Here is a 21,948-nt window from a genome sequence, read left to right on the forward strand (position 1 = left end):
TGCCCGCACCCAGCCCATATCCTTCCAAACCCATCCAGATGCCTCTTAAATGTAGCAATTGTACCAGCCTCCACCACATCCTCTGACAGCTCATTCCGTTCACGTACCACCCTCTGCATGTAAAACTTGCCCCATAGGTCTCTTTTATATCTTTTGCCTCTCGCCCTAAACCTATACCCTCTAGTTCTGGACTCCCCGACCCCAGGGAAAAGACTTTGCCTATTTATCCTATCCATGCCCCTCATAATTTTCTAAACTTCTGTAAGGTTGTAAACCTCAGCCTCCGATGCTCCAGGGAAATCAGCTCTGTTGCAATTTTTTTTAAACTACAGGGAGTAGTCAAAATTCCAATTATGTTTTTATTGATTTTGGACGATGATGCTAATGTAAATTATCTCTGCATCATAGGAGACGGTCATGTAAATAGCTCTGAATGGCAAAGGATGGGAATGTAAATTCCTTACAATCTACCTGTAAGTCAGAGGCATCCCACCCTAGCCTTGGGACATCCAATTTCCTGCAGGTCAGCAGAGCAAATTAACCCTAATATCACACACGTGCCAAAGAAATGTTGTGTATCTTATGTACAAGATATAGCCTATTCAATTTGTTTTTCCCAAAAGGTAGCCTAGCTAATTTCTGTGTGTCTCATCTTTTTTGTCTTGTGTGGATTCCATTTCTAATGTTGTCTTCTGCTTGTCTATCCAGTGAGTGTCAATATTTTTAGGTCTCATTCAATAAAAACACTTTTGCCAAGTAACATACATTCAGTATAGCAGTGGTGTACAAAAGTTGAGACCTTTTTGAGGGAATCCATGTGATAATTTTGTGGTCTGCTTTGAGCAATTGGCCTCTTCAATGTGCTGTTATTGCTGCTTTTGCTGATCTGAGTGATATACCAGGCAATCTGGATTCTGTATACTGTCCGTGGAATCAGATTGAGTATCAGTAAATGAGGGTTGTGCTTGCTTTTGTGGGATATATTTCTATCTTGATGAAATTGCAATGTGCTTAAAATGATTGACAGCTTCAGTAATTAGTGCTTCGTTTACAACTGCAAAAATGATAAAATGGTTAGAAAATTTAAATGAGCTACTGAATTTACTGGCTTGGAATAGTCGAGGACTTGTTTTTAATTGAATATTGTGATGATTGAGTATTAGGAATTAAAGGCTATTTACATGGCTCTTCTAGATAAGTGATAGAAATGCTATGATTAGCTCGAAAGAAGAAGAATGTAGCTGAACTCCATTTAGAAGTTGTGTAGATATTGGGTGTATTTGGATTGGGATTGGATGTTATCAAAAGGTTGTCAGCATACTCTGTCTAGACTCACACCTGCGTCACTTGTCTGAGATAGCAATATCCTGGTCCATGGGGGATGAGGTTTGTAATGTATTCCCAGTGCTATAGATCATCAGAATCTAGTATCGAAGAGAATAAAGTAAATGGGTACTGAGAAATTCTTTTCTTTTTCTGTTGATGCTCACTTGTCTGGCCTCCCTTGTTGCACCCTCGATATTTGAGCTCATTTGAAAATTGCCCACACCTAAACTGTCACCGTCTTGCCCCTACTCTAGTTTCCCTGCCTTAACTCCTGGTCTGATAAGTCTGTGATCTCTCCCATTCTTCCTTTTATTCATGTTCACGATCCCTTCACCACTTCATTTGATAAGGTTCCCCATGGTAGGCTCATTCAGAAGGTCAGGAGGAATGGGATACAGGGGAACTTAGCTGTCTGTGTATAGAATTGGCTGGCCAACAGAAGACAGTGAGTGATAGTAGAAGGAAAATATTCTGCCTGGAAATCTGTGGTGAGTGGTGTTCCACAGGGCTCTGTCCTTGGGCCTCTACTGTTTGTAATTTTTATTAACGACTTGGATGAGGGGATTGAAGGATGGGTCTGCAAGTTTGCAGATGACACAAAGGTGAGAGGTGTCGTTGACGGTATAGAGGGCTGTTGTAAGCTGCAGCGGGACATTGACAGGATGCAGAGATGGGCTGAGAGGTGGCAGATGGAGTTCAACCTGGATAAATGCGAGGTGATGCATTTTGGAAAGTCAAATTTGAAAGCTTGAGTATAGGATTAAGGATAGGATTCTTGGCAGTGTGGAGGAACATAGGGTTCTTGGTGTGCGGGTACATAGATCCCTTAAAATGGCCACTCAAGTGGACAGGGTTGTTAAGAAAGCATATGGTGTTTTGGCTTTCATTAACAGGGGATTGAGTTTGAGTCGTGAGATCTTGTTGCAGCTCGATAAAACTTTGGTTAGACCGCACTTGGAATACTGCGTGCAGTTCTGGTCGCCCTATTATAGAAAAGATGTGGATACTTTGGAGAGGGTTCAGAGAAGGTTTACCAGGATGCTGCCTGGACTAGAGGGCTTATCTTATGAGGAGAGGTTGACTGAGCTAGGACTTTTTTCATTGGAGAAAAGGAGGAGAAGAGGGGACCTAATTGAGGTATACAAGATAATGTGAGGCATAGATCGAGTCGATAGCCAGAGACTATTTCCCAGGGCAGAAATGACCAACACGAGGGGTCATAGTTTTAAGCTGGTTGGAGGAAAGTATAGAGGGGAGGTCAGAGGCGGGTTCTTTACACAGAGAGTTGAGAGCGCATGGAATGCGTTGCCAGCAGCAGTTGTGGAGGCAGGGTCATTGGGAATATTTAAGAGACTCCTGGACATGCATATGGTCTCAGAAATGTGAGGGTGCATACATGAGGGTCAATGGTCGACACAACATCGTGGGCTTAAGGCCCGGTTCTGTGCTGTACTGTTCCATGTTCTCTTCTCCCCAACTTTGACCTGCTTCTGTGTTGTACGTCCTGTACAACCTTCCAGTCTCAGTGCTACTCCAATTTTGTACTCCTTGCAATTCCCTAATTTTTTTTCTTATGTATTTGACAGGGTGTGGGAATTGCAAGTAAGGGTAATATTTGTTGACCATCTCTATTTGCTCTTCAGCTGAGTAATTTGCAAGTGGATCTTGAGTTGTATGTAGTCAAGATGAGATTAGAATGGCAAATTTTCCTTCTTAAAGGGCATTGGTTACATCAGAGAGGTTTTTACAAGAATCAATGATTGCCATCAAGTGAATTTAAATTTCCTCTTGTGAGAGTTGATCCTTTATCCCCAGACCATTAGACCAGGCTCTGGACTAGTCACCCAGTGACATAACACCATTTCCCAGTTTTGATTACTCTGCTGTTACTCTGTGGCCTGAACAGAAATTCTGGAATACCCTTCTCAAACCTCTTGTCACTCTAACTCACTTTTGACTTTAAGATATTGCTTCAGTCAATTTGTCCTCTGTCTTAATACATTCATGGTATGAATGGTGTATGTGCCTCTCTGGAAAGCCTTGGGACACTTTACCGTATTAAAGTTGCTGCAAAGATTTACTGTTGTCATGGTTGTGGGTATGTTCGCTGAGCTGGGAAGTAGATGTTTTGTCCCTGTTTAGGTGACATCTTCAGTGCTTTGAAGCCTCCTGTGAAGCGCTGCTGTAGTCTCTCTTCTGGAATTTATTTGGTTCCATTTCTGCTGCTTCCGGTTGCCAGTTCCGATTGTTCTTTGTAGCTGCCGGTATATTAGGTCTAGGTTGATGTGCTTGATGATGGAGTCCATGGCTGAGTGCCATGCTTCGAGAATTTCTCTGGCTGTCCTATGTTTAGTTCGTCCTACAATCAGTTGTTGTCACAGTCAAACTTGTGGTCCTTGTCATCTGTGTATGGCTACTAGGGACAACAGGTCGTGATGTTTAGTGGCTAGTTGGTGTTCGCGGATGTACATTGATAATTGTCTGCCTTCTTGCCCTGTACAGTGTTTTGTGCTGTCTTTGTATGGATTCTTGTAAATTACATTTGCCTTGCACATGATGTGTATAGGGTCTTTTGTCCTGAGATTTTAGCCAGAGAGACAATAGCCAACTCTTAAACAAGCAGAACAGACCACACGACTGGGAACCTATCAACAAGGACTGCATGCTCAAACTATTAGACCTCTGCTTGATGATACACTTCACATTCATCAACCAAATATATGAACAGATCAGTTGAATACCAATGTGCTCACCCATTTCTGGACTCATAACAGAAGCAGTGATGCAAAGATTGGAACACACAGCCCTACCCTAAATCCAACCCAAACTCTGGATTAGATAACTAGACAGCACTTTTGTATTTATTAAGAGAATAGAAATCAAGAACACTGGATTATCAACACCATACACATAAGGATCAGATTTACAGGAGAGGAGGAAACCAACAATCAACACTCATTCCTGGGTGTGATGGTATAAAGAACGCAGAATGGTGAATGCACCATAGAAGTGTACAAGAAAGCCACACACCCAGACCAGGTCCTGAATTACAATAGCAACCACCCAAACACACACCCCAGGAGAAACTGCATCGGATCCTCTTTGGAAAAGGCTACAACACACTGCAGCACTGCTGACCTATGAAGCGAAGAAGAACACCTCTGCAGAATAAGAATGAGTATCCGCGCAACTTCATTCGCAGATGCCTAGCAGCCATGCAACACAACGAGGACATTCCACGACCTAACTCACCAGCCACTCTCCTCTGTAGAAAGCACATCTCAGAACTGACGGTCAGATTTCTCTGACCACTGAGGTTCATGACAGCCCATAAACTGCCAGCCATGCTCTGACCACAACTCACCAGGAAAAAGATCCAGTACTCATCATGTGCAAGGTAAACATAATTTACAGGATTCCAAGCAAAAACTGGACGCAACAGTATCTAAGGCAGACAACTAGCAATCCGCATCCATGAACACTAACTAGTCACTAAAAGCCGTGACCAGCTGTCCCTAGTAGCCCCACACATGTCCCAGTTGGATTGGTGGTCCTTGTCAACACAACTATTGTGGGACAAGCTAAACATAGGATAGCCAAAGAATTTCTAGAAGCATGGTACTATGCCACAGACTTCATTAGCAAGCACATTGACCTAGACCAATATACCAGCCATTGCAATGAGTAACCAGAAGCAGCAGAAACTGAACCAAATAAATTCCAGAAGAGAGACTACAGAGCGCTTCACAGGAGGCTACAAAGCACTGAAGATGTCATCTAGATAGGGGACAAAACGTCTGCAAATCAACTTCCCAGCTCGGCGAACATACCCACATTTGTGACAACTAGCACCCGAACTACAAATCTTTACACAAACCTTTTTAATGTAGTGTTGTGCTATGGTCTGATGGAGGTGAATTGATAACTTTCACAGATCATCTTTTAATTGTTTTCTTCTAGATACTTGTTAAACAATACGTGAAAATATTTTCTGTTGTAATGCATGATTTAATACTGTGTTTCCAAAAGTGCACTTCATCAAATTTGTAAAGATACTCGTACAACATTTTGGGTTGGGTATTGCTTAAAACGAAAACCAAACCAATTCTTTTCAGTAAAGGATGTTGTACCCTGAGGTGCCTGTGACTTTGTATTTACTGATTATATTAACAATATTCATTTTCAAGCATGTAGATCAATGCGTCTTAGACAATTTACAGTCTCTCGAACAGGAATATTTTGAGCAGTGTCCTTTCACTTTGAGCCATTGTGGTGGCTGACCCAAGTATTAGTATGTCTCCTAACATGTATCCTAAAGTGCGCAACTTGGTCACCAGCTCTTTACCCAGGAAAACGAGTAATTTGGGTTAGTACTCCTCCAGCAATTAATTGATGTTTATCACCATATTGCCTTTGGAACAACCTGGAGAGTCGAGCACTAGGTTATGGAGCTGCTTGGATTGAATCTCAATACAAATCACAGCATCTCTTTCCAGATTTCCTGTGTAAAAGTACATTTGATAAGAGGTGGGTGAGAGTGTCTTCCGAAAGTCATACACAAGTGGTGAGACTCCAAAGCATGCAGGAACACACTAGTCAAGTTGCATGTGAGTGCTGACTTAAATCCTGATGAAGCATTCTGCAGAGCATCCGTACATGATATTGCTCAGCTCAATCATTGGCTTAGCCATTTGACAGTTCAAACTGTCCTTGTGAATCCAATTGAGTGAGACTGTTCTTTGGGAGTTGGCCCAGCCAATCCTTTGTCCCCTTATCTGCTGTGTCAGATTATTTTGAAGTTGCTGAACATATAATTCAGAGCAGCTGCAATAGGCACCAAAAGCTATAAGAAGCAATTTTCCATGCTGAGACAGAAACTGAGCAGGTCAGTGCAATGTCTCCTTCCATTGTTAGTGAGAACATTATCATCAGATGCAAAGTGCTCTATTGGCCTTGCCCTAATGGATACCTGTGTGAGCACTTGGACAAAGCTGTGTAGCTTTTTGCTATGCAAACATGTTATCAAGTTCTGATGTTCTACCTATCCGTGGACTTTGAGAAGAATAAATGTCAGTATTGGGATGCTTTATTCAGTTAGTGCCACACCACCAGTTTATCATGGGGGAAAAATGCAGTGTGTTCATCAGGCAATGTATGGCCTTAAACAACATTGAGATTCTGCAAGGGTAAGAGGTGATAGATCCTGTTGCCTGGTCTCCTGAGCAAACTTTGAAAAAGTAACTTAGAGTGCCATATTGCAAACCTTAGTCATTAATTGACTGCAACAAAGTGTTGTTGAATCTACTCTATGCAAATTACTATTTCTCATCTTCTCAATCTATCTCTACAGATTTTAGTCTTCTGATTTTAGCATATTTTTGTGTTGGCATGTGATAATTTCTATCATGATTTGTCATGGTTACAATGTTGACCAGGTCTTACTATTTCAAGTAAAACTCAAACATGATGAGTGGCTTAGCATTGCAAATTAAGGAGCTAACTTTGGAGGAAAGTGATCTTATCTACTTTGGGCTTTTGAAAGGTGGGCAATGACTAGCGTTTTGCTGTTGGAATTAAATCTTTGCATGATTAATCTCATTACTTGTGAAGTTTTTTTTGAACTGATTAACATTTTTAAGAAGGTCATAAGTAAAAGGATTGGTAAATTTCATGGCATTGGCTGCTTTAATGGAAATATGGACTTAAATTTCATATTTGTCTTTAGTTAGTTGTGGGTCAACTGGCAGGCAAATGATTGTCTGTTGTTTCCGCTAGTATCTGTTCTCCTTTCCCTCTTTTTAAATGTGTGTGAAAGGAATCTCATAACTAGATCAGGTTATTTGTTACGGGAGGTCGAGAAAGATCCCCTTTTCTGCTTTGCACAAGATGACAATGGATAGTGAGAGTGGAAACAGATTCTGAGAACTGAAAACTGTCAAATGTTACCATATCTTAAATCTCTAGGGGAGTGGTATGTTTGAGTGATGTGAGGCATCACATTTTGGCAGAATGCTAAACAAATGCTGACAAGAACACCCCTTGCACACTTCAGGAATTAAGTGGCAGCATCCCATTAGGGTAGTGATGTTTATGTTCAATTTTATCATTTATTGATGTCTATTTCAGTCAAGGTTATTAAGTATTCTTCTAGTAAATAGTGACATCATTGCAAATTCACTGTAAGCATTCTTATTCATGATTATGCAAGGGAGTTGAATTTACATCTGTGCACATAGTCGTAACTTGAATGTTCCTTGGAATGTTGCAGTCTAATTCAATAGCTGATTGAGCTATTTTCATAGCGCTAATGCAATTTGTACAAAAATAATTAATTTGGGTAAGAATTTGTATTTTCAGCTCTTCTAAAATGTTTAGATCATGAAACTGTTTGAATATTGTCCAAAACCTTGTCTGTGTTGGCATTGCTTCCGTTTCCAATTGGTATTTGTCCATGTAACTATTGAGGAAAAAAGTTTTTAAGCATAGAATGAGAAAGCTTTTGCTTGTGGACCTTACTCTTTCCATATAGAATGTGTACCCTCCCTTATTATGCATTTTATCTGAAGTAAAAGCATAAAATTGGAATAGAAGTAGGTCATTTGGTCCCTCAGCCCTACTCCATTCAATAAGCTTGTGGCTGATTAGTTTGTATTTAGAATACCACATACTGATCTATTTTCCTTTTGATTTGCATTTAACTTTTTTGATTTGCATTTAACTTTTTTGATTTGCATCTAACTTTTTTGATTGCCTTGCCTAATAAGAAAAGAATATATCTACCTTTTGCGTTAATATTCAGTGGCCAATTCCATTACCTTTTGAGGCACAAGCCATCAGAGAAAAATTCTCCTCTATCCTGAAATACACCTCCACTTTCAAAGTTCAGGACCCACCTTCAAGAGAAAACATCCTTTTCTGTTGTGAGAGTAAACTGGATGATTTTTGTTTCCATGTAGTTAATTTTAAGTTTGGATTTTCTGTCTAAAGTTCATAATTAACTTGGAAATATTTTTGTAGCCATGGTGATCTCTTTTACAATAGTTTCAGGGCACTATATTGGCAGCACAAATGGCTTTTTTGTTAACTTTGGTATATTTTACGACTTTGTGAGATAAATCATTATGCTTCAAGGGCTGTTGGAAATTTCTAGACTTGGGTTTCTTTTTAACCCTTACAGGGAACACACAGCTTAAAGGGAGAGACTTTTTATTTCATTTTGGCCAGTTCCATGAAGCCTTTGGATAGCAATGGTTGTATAGAGCAGTGCTGCTGAGAATATAGTAAAACTGGATTACTCTTGAGTAAGGAGTTAGTCTGTAACCAGAAGTGTTGGGATAAAACCCTAAAGAGGTTACTTGAAGCTGATGACATTGGAGCTCAAGTGTCTGATACATCCAGGAAGAAGCTAGTAGCATTTCCAGTCTAGGAGCTAAAGTTACAGCTACCTTAACCCTGTCAAGATATTTTTGTGATTTTTGTGATTATTGTGATTATACTTGGTTTTTAAAAGTTTTTTTTAGGATGTGTTGTAAGTAAATAACTTGGTTGATTGTCTCATTTCTTTTGACTTCTGTTTTATTGTTAACAAAATCTGCAACATTGTGTTCTGTGTTTCAATGAGGGATCAACTCATTTAAACCCAAATCAGAACAAAATATGACCTGTCAATCTTGTTTTAGACTTTAGGTATGACTTAGAATATAGAACATAGAACAGTACAGCACAGAACAGGCCCTTCAGCCCACGATGTTGTGTCGACCACTGATCTTCATGTATGCACCCTCAAATTTCTGTGACCATATGCATGTCCAGGAGTCTCTTAAATGTCCCCAGTGACTCTGCCTCCACAACTGCTGCTGGCAACGCATTCCATGCTCTCTCAACTCTGTGTAAAGAACCCGCCTCTGACATCCCCTCTATACTTTCCTCTAACCAGCTTAAAACTATGACCCCTCGTGTTGGTCATTTCTGCCCTGGGAAATAGTCTCTGGCTATCGACTCGATCTATGCCTCACATTATCTTGTACACCTCATTTAGGTCCCCATTTCTCCTCCTTTTCTCCAATGAAAAAAGTCCTAGCTCAGTCAACCTCTCCTCATAAGATAAGCCCTCTAGTCCAGGCAGCATCCTGGTAAACCTCCTCTGAACCCTCTCCAAAGCATCCACATCTTTTCTATAATAGGGCGACTAGAACTGGATGCAGTATTCCAAGTGCAGTCTAACCAAAGTTTTATCGAGCTGCAACAAGGTCTCACGACTCAAACTCAATCCCCCTGTTAATGAAAGCCAAAACACCATATGCTTTCTTAACAATCCTGTCCACTTGAGTGGCCATTTTAAGGGATCTATGTACCTGCACACCAAGATCCCTCTGTTCCTCCACACTGCCAAGAATCCTATCCGTAATCCTGTACTCAGCTTTCAAATTTGACTTTCCAAAATGCATCATCTCGCATTTATCCAGGTTGAACTCCATCTGCCACCTCTCAGCCCATCTCTGCATCTTGTCAATGTCCCGCTGCAGCCTACAACAGCCCTCTATACTGTCAACAGCACCTCCAACCTTTGTATCATCTGCAAACTTGCTGACCCATTCTTCAATCCCCTCATCCAAGTCGTTAATAAAAATTACAAACAGTAGAGGCCCAAGGACAGAGCCCTGTGGAACACCACTCACCACAGATTTCCAGGCAGAATATTTTCCTTCTACTACCACTTTGTCTTCTGTTGGCCAGCCAATTCTGTATCCAGACAGCTATGTTCCCCTGAATCCCATTCCTCCTGACCTTCTGAATGAGCCATAAGACCATAAGAGTGGAAGTAAGGCCATTCGGCCCATCGAGTCCACTCCGCCATTCAATCGTGGCTGATGGGCATTTCAACTCCACTCACCAGCGTTCTCCCCGTAGCCCTTAATTCCTCGAGACAACAAGAATCTATCAATCTCGGCCTTGAAGACATTTAGTGTCCCGGCCTCCACTGAACTCTGTGGCAATGAATTCCACAGGCCCACCACTCTCTGGCTGAAGAAATGTATAAGAGCCTACCATGGGGAACTTTATCAAATGCCTTGCTGAAGTCCATATGTACCACATCCACAGCTCGACCCTCGTCAGCTTTTCTAGTCACATCCTCTAAGAACTCGAAGATTTGTGAGGCATGACCTGCCCCTCTCAAAGCCGTGCTGACTGCATTTAATCAAGCCATGCTCTTCCAGATGGTCACAAATCCTATCACTCAGAATCCTTTCTAACACCTTACAGACGACAGACGTGAGACTTACTGGTCTGTAATTGCCGGGGATTTCCCTGTTTCCTTTCTTGAAGAGAGGTATGACTCCAGTGGAGAGCGAGGATGAAAAGATCTTCACAAGTGGCGAAGCAATTACATTTCTTGTTTCCCAAAGCAGCCGAGGACAAATCTGGTCCGGGCCTGGCGACTTGTCAATCTTAATGTTTGACAAAATTTTCAGCACATCAGCTTCCTCTATCTCTATCCATTTCGGCATACACACCTGCTCTTCAAAGGTTTCATTCACTACAAAGTTCGTTTCTTTTGTAAAGACAGAAGCAAAAAACTCATTTAGGGCTTCCCTTATATCCTCAGACTCCACACATAAATTCCCTCTGCTATCCCTGATCAGCCCTACTCTTTCTTTGACCATTCTCTTATGTGAGGAAGAAGTGTAAAATGCTTTTGTGTTCTCCCTAATCCGTTATGCCAAGCCTTTCTCGTGCCCCCTCCTGGCTCTCCTCAGACCATTTTTAAGCTCCTTCCTCGCCTGCCTGACTCTAGCTTCCTCCACCTTATGTAAGCTTCCTTTGACGAGAAGCTCCACCGCTCTCATCATCCAAGGTTCCTTTATCTTACCACTTCTTGCCTGTCTCAGAGGGACATATTTATTCATCACTGACAACAACTGTTCCTTAAACAGTCTCCACATGTCTATAGTGCCTTTACCATGGAACAATTGCTCCCAATCCAAGCTTCCTAACTCATGTCTAATCACATCATAGTTTCCTCTTTCCCAATTAAATATCCTCCCATTTTGCCTAATCCTCTCCTTCTCCATAGACTTATCCAGTAGTAACATCAGCTGGGATCATATCACCATTTTCACCTTTTTTAACATCTTGTACACTTCAATTAAATCACCGCTCATTTTTCTGAAGTCTAGTGGAAACATACTCCATATGTACAAGCTATCCTTATAAGACAGCAGACAGTCCAGGTATCAGTCGTAAATCTTTCCGAACCTCTTGTCAGACATTTACTTTAAAGAAGACGACCAAAGCTGCACACGGTGTTTGAGATGTAATCTCAATGTTTTGTATAATTGAAGCACAGCATCTTAAGTTATGTTAATCTTAAATTGTAATAAAAGATGGCATCCCATTAACCTTCATGCTTGTGCTGTACTAGCATACTGAAGTTTTATGATTTGTGCACTCAAACACTTAAATTCCTCTGCAGCTCAAAATTCCGCAGTTGTTCTCCATTGAAGTAATGGTCTGCTTTTTCATCTGTCCTTCCTAAGTGAACAACTACACATTTTTCCCCTTTGCATTCATCTCCAGTTTTTCTTCCCTTCGATGACCTGTCTACCTGTTCATAAACCTCTTTTTCATCTTCAGAACATAATATTCTATCCATCTTGGTGTCCTGTAGAAATTTAGCTACCATGCCTTTGGTCCCCTCATCTAAGTCACAAAAGGTTGAGACTCCGGCATAGTTTCCTGTGGGACTCCACTCATCAAATCCTGCCAGTTGTTCAAGATTCTTACATATTTTATGTGCCAAGCAGCCAATCTACTATCTCTGCTGTTGTGTTCCCTGCTGCACTTTGAAATTTTATTTTCTATGATAACTTGTGAAATCATTATCAAATGCCTCCTTTAAATCCAAGTGTAATATGTTAACAGGCTTCCCTGTATCCACAGCAGGTTACTCCTTCAAAGAAGTCCAATAAATTGTTTTAAAAATGATTTCCTTTTGACATAGCCATGTTAACTCTTCCCAAATGCTAGTGCCTCTTATTTTTCAGGTGCCTAGCTGTGATCTCCTCTTAAATTTTTTAACATCTTGCTTCATGATTGACATCAAGCAAACTGGCCAATAGTTTTCTATTTTCCTTGATAAATAAGCAGATTCATCCCTCCTTTCCCAACCTTCAAAGTTGCATGGCTACGATTTGTCATGTGATTGGCTTCAGTGTCTGAAGTTTTATGCTTAATAGAATATTTTTATGCATTATTTTAAGCTCTGTGACAAAAATGCTGGATTTTTTAATCATTAAAAGCTAATTTAATTGTACAGTGAAGAAGGCTGGTTTACTGTATGAGCTGTCGGGGTGGAAAACTTCAATTTTCAGTTTTTTGCTAACATGATTACTGGTTTAATGCTAGACATCTGGTGATCCCCAAGATGGGTGTTGGCCACTCCAAGAGTGCTGCTCCCCAAATGAATAATCCAAGCAATGCACAAATTTTAACCAGCAATAGAATTCTGGCATCAGTCTCCAGGTCACTTTTTGAAAATATTTAGTGTCACGTGGACTGAATGTGATTATATGGAACAAGGTCCAAAAACCAAACGGTAGTTGCACTTTCTCAAACAGATATCTCAGCACTTTGCTGATAAAAGCAGAGTACTATACTGTTGTTGCCAACAGCCAAATTATTGACCTGATTAATCACCACTTTTTTTTTAGTTGTTTGTTCAGCTGGATCTGTTAAATTATGGAACCAATGAATTACTTTTTTCAATACAGTCTTGTTGATATTTGCAAAATTTCATCTCAAGAAATTTGCACATATTGCTTTTAGCTCTTAAAATTTTTAAGTTTAATGTTCTTTTAAGTCTAAAAGTTATGCTGTTTGTGTTGCTGATCAGGCTATGACAATGCTGTCAGCTGATCATTTGCTTCAAGTGCAAAACCTATTTGAAGGTTGTGCATGTGCAATAATCTAGTCAGCATTTGTTACTCCTACTTCATAAATAGTATAAGTTGTCTGAATTGGAAAGATTGTTCAATATCATGGTAGCCAGTACAAGACCTATAAATATTGCAGAACGTTACAGTATTATTGGAGCAACGTTCCTTCTGCTTCAAGTATTTCATTTCATTTTGATTTCTTCAAAGTTCTGTGTAAGAACAGCAATCCCATTTTCAGTCTTAAAGCTAACTGTTCTAATCAGTTCATTTTCTTCTGAAATTGTGCATTGTCAGAATGGAAGGGAAAAACTAATCTGTGGCTATACTTCAGAAAACCTTTTGGAATTGAAAGTTGCATTTGGTTCTGAACCATTCTTGGTGTCCATAAACTTGTGTTAGTGTGAAGCACATTGTCACTGTCTAATTTGAATGCTGTAGAATCCTTGAGTGATTTCAGTGCAGGAGGTGGCTACTTAGTCTATCAAATCCTTGTCAACACTCTTTCACATAATCTTTCTTTCAGTCCTATTCTCCTCCTCTATCCTTGTACCACGTAAGGTTATTTGTTCAGGTGCCTACGAATTTCCTTTTAAAATCTTTCTGTCTGCATTTTCCACATTTTCACCACTGTCATAGGCAGCAAGTTGCAGGTTATTTCTGCTTGCTGTTTTTTTTTGGGGGGGGGGGGAAGGTTTCTTTCCCCCTCATCCTTTGCCCCTCATCTGCATTTCATGCCCAAAACCTTAGATCAATATCCCTTGATCATTGTTACACGTGGAAGCTATTTTCTTTTGTCTACTTTTTTATGTAGACTTGTCAACCTTGCACATCTCTTGATTCTCTCAACATTCCTTGCTCCAAAAATAACATCCAATTTGTTCAACTATGACAATGCTGTGGCTTGAAGTGTATTTTGTCCCGGTGGTGAGCAGTCTTAGAAGATAGAGTTTGTGAGGCTTTTTTTTTTAAATGTTGGAGCAATAGAAGTATTGGAATGGGTGTGGTTGAACTCTTACAGAACCAAGGTCTTTAATTTAGATTTCAGTAGTTGCCCTGACATCTTGAAGTGAAAGTGCATTTTCCATCTCTGGGTTACAGCTGAAACCTGGAATGTTCTCTCTCAAAATTTTTTTAAAAGTTCTTTTTCTCCTTGATTTGAGATGTGCAGTTGAGGCTACCTGCTTGCTAAATTTGCCTTTTGCCAAACATGTATTTATGGGATGTTGCTATATTGGAAAATTAGTATTGGTTACTTTATCTATTATTGTTCCAAGTTCCTCCTCCTTGTGTATTTTAACAAAAGTGTTTGAATTGTTTTAACGTTGAGTAATTTGACCAATTGAATTGCACCTTACCTTATTTTATTTGCCTTTAAAATAGGAGAGAAGTGGGGCCTGTGCTACCTTGATATATTTTGAGGTGGTCTGGTCTGGTTCATGACACAGCCTAACCTGGTAGTATAGCTAAGGGTCCTTATCATTTGGAGTCTGGAAGCATTCTGATCAATTTTCTCTCATCCATTCTCAAGACCACCAGAATAGGTGCAGTCTTTAAAGCCTTGGTGAGGCCATTCCTGATGAAGAGCTTTTGCCCAAAACGTCGATTTTTCCCTGCTCCTCGGATGCTGCCTGGCCTGCTGTGCTTTTCCAGCACCACTCTAATCTGGACTCTGATCTCCAGCATCTGCAGTCCTCACTTTCACCATTTTTCTTTATAAACCTAGTCCATATTTCTGACTTGTGTTGTACTTAGTTTGTGTTTGTGTTTGCATTTGCTGATTGCTGCCACCCATCTAATTATACATGGGACATGCTTAAACTGCAGTGTGTAGTGGTCTGAGTTATTTTGTGGTAGCTCCCAGCCTCATTCCTGATGAAGGGCTTTTGCCTGAAATGTTGATTCTTTTTTTCCCCCTGTTCCTCTGATGCTGCCTGACCTGCTGTGCATTTTCAGTACGACACTGTTGACTCTAATCTCCAGTATCCGTAGTACTCCCTTTCACCTTCTTTTGCGGTAGTGTAACCTTTACCAGTGGAGGATGAAGTAGATCTGAGGAAGAAAAATGTTGCTGTATTGGAATGAATGATATTGTTTTTTAACTGAATGGAAAGCCAAGACTTGTATTATGGTTTTCACAACCTGGGATTGTCTGAAAGCATTTTACAGTTAATGAAGTACTTCTAAAACTATAGTCAGTGTTGTACTACTGCTATTATGACCTGAAATCTAAAGTATGTGCATAATTCATTTCATGTAGTAATAGAGCTGAGTACATATGATTTTGATAGGAGAAATTGAGAGAGCAAATATGATGTCCTGTTCTATTGTCATCCCTGAAGTTTAATAATGTACAAATTTACCAGTCCTCAATACTATGTTCTGGTAAGTGTGCTATGAATGTAGATTCCTATGTTACTAAAGCTTCTGCATATTTTTCTTTCACAGAAACCCAAGCCTAAACCTCGACCTTCTATTTCAAGGAGTACTTGGGAAAGCAATTATTTTGGAGTGCCTCTGGCTTCTGTGGTAACACCGGAAAAGCCTATTCCTGTCTTCATCGAGAAATGCATAGAATTTATTGATTCTAATGGTAAGACAACAGTTCCGATAGTTTCTTGTCTCTGATTCATTCAGATAACACAACCTGCAAATGTCTGCACATGCACCAATCTTGTATTTGATCAACTTGACTGAAACAGGTTTTGTTCATGAATCGGGGACTGGATTTTCACAGCATAACTGAAGACATTCTCCTGATTCTTGAGCAAATTTTGAGTTGGTTCTTGGGATATAAAACAAGCATTTGGAAAAGCAAGTGCAGGCCCTTTTTAAACAATGATAAAAGGCTTACATTGTTTGAATAGAAGTGTCTAGGGTAAAATAATAGTTTCCATTTTTGCCTAGAGGATTATAGGATTAGTTATGAACAGAAGATATTGATAGTTCATGTGATATTTCAGTTTCTTTTCACTAATTCTTTTCAGAGCGTTGGTTGTGAAGGTTTTTTTATCTTGATCATACCCTGTCTGACTCCAGTACTCAATAGGAGGGATCTGACTGCAATGGAAGCATTTGTGGCATTAATGTATTTGTGTAAAATCTTAGATCTTTATGCTGTTTTTAATATAAATTTATCTGCTTATGAGATTGATCCAATGTAACCATAGTAATGAGGGTCATGCAAACCATCATGGCTGTGTTGTTGTAACAGAAAACATGAACTTCGTGCAAAGACTTAGATTGAAAAAAGATTTGGAGGCTGATATCTTGCGCATTTGTCTCATTCCCATTCTCACAAATTGCTGGATCCTGAATAACATTGCCAAAGGCCTTAAGAAGAAGGTGCTGTTTTCATTCTTGGACAGTAAGGTAATAAACATGGAGTGGACCAATGGAAGAGAAATGAACGCAAGGAGTTAAAGATGTGGACATATATGGGGCATTTGTGTGACAGGGAACGAGAGACTTTGCAGTTTTTTAAACCATTTTCTCCATTTAGCCCGTAAGTGCTCTGTTCTGTGTAAACAGCACTATGGACTCTGCTTTAAGAGTGGAATAACGGACCAGTGGTTATTTATTTAATGAGTCTACACTCTGAAGTCTGTAATTAGAGAATCCACAATAGAATGCACTGGATTGAAAACAGCTAAGCACCTAATTCTGTAACTTGTCACAGGATCTTAAGTGGAATATTTAAAGTTGATCAGTGAAGGCAGGGTTTAAGCAGGTACAGCTTATCTTGTTTTGTGAACTGGAAAGAAACCACCAAATGTCAGGCGGGTAATAAAAACAAGGAATTACTTCTGTAGTTTTGAACATATCTGCTTTCATTTGATGCTTATTTATCTATTTGAATTGAATATTACTAGAAAAGCTAGGTGTAATATTAAGTGGGGGGGGGGGGGAGGAGGAGGAGGAGGAGAAGAAAGCTAAATGTGTGCCTTCGACATACCTCCGGTTTCAGTTGTCTCAATGTTGGCATCTCCTGTGCGAGCAATGTCTCCAGTCTGCACTCAATTACGCTGCCGGATACAGGAAAAGGGATATGAAATTGTAAAATGTCAATTTGTGAATTATTTTATCCTGCTGGATGCTGTATAATTAGGTGAAATTCAACAACTGTCATTTCACACTTGCGATTAGCTTTGGACAAATACAAATTGGATGTCCTTCCATAAATTCTTTTAACAATTTTTAAAAATATTTCGTTTGAATTGGAGACTGAGTTTGAATCTTTGAGCTTCTAATAAGTTTGTGTAGTGTATCAAATTAGGGTGAAAATAATTTTAATTTCTTTTGGGCAAATGAACCAAAGTGAGTGGTTGCATAGTTAGCCATTCTCATTTGTCCAAGAAGCCTTTCACATTTGACCTATTCTTGAAACTTGGCAAGCATGTTGTTGCATTGCAAATAACTAGAAATCCAGTGTGCTGGATGTTCAACATGCTGCTTTGGCTTCAGTTGCAACAGCCTTTAAACAGCCTGCTTCATTTTTCATGCTCTTACCTTTCCTTATTTCCTGTCAGTTGAAGAATTGGCATTATTGTTAATCTTTCAAATGGAGGACCTGTAAAGATAATTAATTACAGTAGAAACAGTGACACAAGTTCTTTCGGTCTTTCTGCACATTGTCTGTATGTGTCCTGACCAACCATAGAAGTTGTCAGAAAATATAAGCTGTGATTGCAATCAGCAAGTAGCAGTGAACAGCCCTAATCGTTTAAATGCTCCTAGCAGTGTGTAAGCTCTGACGTTTGCATTCTGTGCTAATAGTTGGATTTGAGTTCCTTATCTTCCCTTGTTTTGTACTCCCCAAATATTTTGACTTTTGCTTGGATTACAATTGTACAAGTTACCTCTTGTTTCTTGTCCAAGTCACATTTCAATGGAGCCTGCCTCTGCCTCTGGGGCGCTGAGGCCGGCTCTAACATTCCAACTGTAACAGACCAAAACAGATCACATATTGAACCTGGCACCTTATTTCTTATATAGAGTCTTTACATGCTGCCAAACAAACCAGCAGGGATGCTGACAGAGAATATTTTTCTTCAGCTAATATTCTCATTGGAAAGTATCCATTCATTTCTCAGAATGCTGCCTGATTGTGGCTCGTTTCGCTCTTCAAAGGATTAAAGTAGCAGCACAAACATAAATATGGCTTTGTGCCATTGAATTTATTTTAAAATCTAATCAGTTTCTGCTGGTGGCGAGGTTAACCCTTCAGGAAATGTTTTTTGCGATCTTAATTCATCACCAATTGCTGCTAGGTTAGTTATAGATCTGTAACCAGCTGTGCTCTGCTGTTTGGCTTAAATAGTATCACCAGATGTGTCTCCAAGTTGCCCACAATTTAATGTGAATCTAGTATAAATGTTTTGTGTATGGCTTCCATTATGCTGAACTGAAATAACAAGAGCATTGCCTAGGTTTCAGTCAAAGCATTGCATGGAAAATAATGAATATTGGGAAGCAGTTTAAAGCCTGTTCATCTCTTCAAGGGATTTGAATGCCATTGTAAATTATAGAACAAAATCTTACTGTTTCGTCATCTGGCTTTTAGATCTGTGGTGCCAGTTAATCATGGTAAATAAAATGATGCCATGATTTATAATTTACTTATACCCAATAACAGTTCCTTCCTCCTGTCTGAGCCATCCAAAGCAATGTTTTGCTGTGTTTTATTCCTCAATCCTATGCTACTGCATATTATTACAGCCTTACCCATGTCTGTTTTGCCATTAAGACAAAAAGGCAAGTGTAGGCCATTCAGTTTAGTGTCTGCTTCACCAAACAATGCGATCATGCCTGATCTGATGATCCTCAACCTCACTTGCCTACCTTCTCTTCAACCCCACCCCCATAACCCTTGATTCCCCTGCTGATTTTAAAAAATCTGTCTCAGCCTTGAATGTATTTAATAACTCCGCCTCAACAATCCTCTCTGGTGAAGATTTCAACAGATTCACTACCCTCTGACAAAAGCGATTCCTCCTCATCTCTGTCTTAAATGAATGTCCCTTATTCTGCAATTTATGCCCTCTAGCCTGAAACTTTGCCACAAAGGGCATTTACTTTTCCCCATCTACCTTGTCAAGTCCTCTAAGAATCCTGTATTTTTAACTAAGTTTACTTCTCATACTTCAATATTCCAATGGGCACAGGCATAATCTATTCCAGCCTCTCCCCAGAAGATAGTCACCCATACCTGGTACCAGCCTTCTCTGGACTGCTTCCAGTGCCAGTATATCTTTCCTTAGACAAGGGGCACAAAATGTGTCTGAGTTTTCGAGCTGTGATCTGATCAGTGCTTTGTATTGTTTTAGTAAAACCTCCCCTATCTTCATATTCTATTTCTTCTAAAATGCAGGCCAACATTCCATTTCCATTCCCATCCCACTGAACGTGAATGTTAGTTTTATGTGATTCATGGGCAAAATTCTCAAATCTCTCTTTAGCTTTCTGCAATATTTAACAATTTAAATAATATTAAGTTGCTCTCTTCCTGCCAGGTGTGTAACCTCCATTTTTCCACTTTATGTACCATATGCCAAGTTTTTGCCTACGCACTGCAGATTGTGTCACCCTTAACTTCTCACATGTTTTAGTGTCATCTGCAATCTTGGCTATATTGCATTCACTTTCATCATCCAAGTTATTACTGTATGTTGTAAATAATTGTAGTTCCAGTACTGGTCCCTGTGGCACTTCACTAGTTGCAGGTCTCCATCCTGAAAATGTCCCTTATTCTAGTTCTATGTTCTATTAGTTAGCCAATCCTCTGCACATGTTAAATATTAATACCATGGACTCTTCTCTTTATTATGTAGCCTAACACGTGGTACATTATGAAATGCCTTCTCAAATTCAAATTACTGCAACCACTGACCCCTTTATCAACCCTGTTTGTTACCCCTTCAGAACTCTAGTAGATTTGACAGGTATGGCTTTGCCTTCATGAAGCCATGCTGACTCTGCTTGATCATATTACATATTTCTAAATGCTTTGCTACTACATCCTTCCTAGACTTTAATATTTTCTCAGTAACACAAGTTGAGGTAACTGGTCAGTAGTTAGATATTTTTTGTTCCCTTCCCTTTTGAAATGAAAGTGTTATTGGCAGTTTTCCAGTCTTCTAGGACTTCTCCGGTATCAGTATCTAAGGAGTCCTGGAAAATGTACGACCAGGGGATCCATTATCTTTGTAACTGCTTCCTTTAACATACTAGGATATGTCCAATTAGGTCCAGGGACCTTATTGGTCTTTAGCCCCATTACTTTTTCAGTAATAATAGGTATTGTATTTATTTCCTGTCTTTCCATTGTCCCTTGAATATTTAGGAATTTTCCTATGTTTTAGTGTCTTCCACTAAAGACTAGTGCAATGTGTTTATTTAACCACTCTGCCATTTTCTCCCTCTGGTATCTTCTCAGTCTGTCCCTTTTGAGCGTCTTGTCTTGGATATTTGAATAAGTTGTTTAATAATTAGTGAGTAACATGGCTTATATGACATGAGTTTTAGGTTGTTCAATGAAAAGTTGTAAAACAAATTGGTGTCAGCATTATTGTAATTTTTTTTATAAAAATAAATGAGACAAATACCAAGTAATCTGCTTTAATACCAAAACCATTGTATTAATCCTCACTTAAAGCTGTTTTTTCAATTTTTAAGGACTAATATTTTGGCAAAACATCAAGATTTGTTTTTGAGAGAGTTGCTAAAATCCAAAGTCTTTGTGCATAGTACATTGCTCATAACAGGGTAATTCACTATTTGGGTGTGTCACAAGGACTACACGTAATTGGGAATTTAGTTGATCTCATTAGATTTAACACAAGGCCAGAGGAGCTGAACACTCATGGCTCTGAGGTAAGGTTTACTGCATTAGCAGTTTGGAATGTCTTCTGGTTTCCTATTGTGAGAGCTGGGCTTTTGTGCCAGGACGGAGTGTTTGTATAGGCCCCAGCTTTCTGCTTGATTGATGTGGATGCTCAATAGTACTTAACTCAAATGGGCCATTAAAATCATTTAGTGTTGAGTTTATAAGAAAAACAATTATTTTCCAGAAAATTCTGTTACAAGCTAGGATAATATTTAATCAAATGTCCTGTTGGTAGTTTTTCAAATTTTAGTTTATATTTTACAAAAACATTTTTGCTTCTGGTTCTCCTCAAGACCAGGCAGCCAGGAGTAAAATGCTTGACAGTGTGTTCTACTCTGGTATTTTCTGTAAAGCCATGTGATATTTGTTGATCTAATATCACAGAGAAGATTGCCTCCAGGCTACATTCTTTTCCATCTTGCTGGAAAGCCTCATTCTAAGATCTTCTAATCTGGCGTTGAATACTTCACATCTCTCTCAATATATTTCTTCCTTCTTTTGAAGTCCTTCATTTTGATCACAGTATGTGCACGCGCTCTTACCCTGTTCAGATTGTCCTTTGGGCTGTTGTACCTTTATTCCCTGCAAAGTTTCTTTCTTATGGCTCAAAATCAGTTGGTACTAAACGCCATAGAGAAACACGAATGAAATCTGATCCAGTTCTTGCTTAATGCAGGAAGTGATGGATTAGAAAGGAAATCTCCATTTACAGTTTGCTTAACCTGAGTAACCTAAAACCTTCACTTCAGGAGGTCTTTAGACTCCATCTACAATTCTGCTAATTTTCCTCCTCCAACTTTGTTA

At 39.5% G+C, this 21,948-nt stretch overlaps 1 protein-coding gene across 3 annotated transcripts in view; it reads left to right on the plus strand.

Moving 5' to 3' along the window:
* The window catches only part of arhgap35a (Rho GTPase activating protein 35a), a 143,924-nt gene that overhangs the window by 73,030 nt on the left and 48,946 nt on the right, over positions 1-21,948 (plus strand). For all 3 annotated transcript variants that reach the window (XM_060855936.1, XM_060855938.1, XM_060855937.1), the window contains exon 4: positions 15,708-15,852. In XM_060855936.1, the coding sequence (XP_060711919.1) occupies positions 15,708-15,852 (145 nt within the window). The remainder of the gene's footprint in view (positions 1-15,707; positions 15,853-21,948) is intronic.

This window comes from Hemiscyllium ocellatum, chromosome 47, assembly GCF_020745735.1.
Source record: "Hemiscyllium ocellatum isolate sHemOce1 chromosome 47, sHemOce1.pat.X.cur, whole genome shotgun sequence".
In the NCBI taxonomy this organism is placed as follows: Eukaryota; Metazoa; Chordata; class Chondrichthyes; order Orectolobiformes; family Hemiscylliidae; genus Hemiscyllium; species Hemiscyllium ocellatum.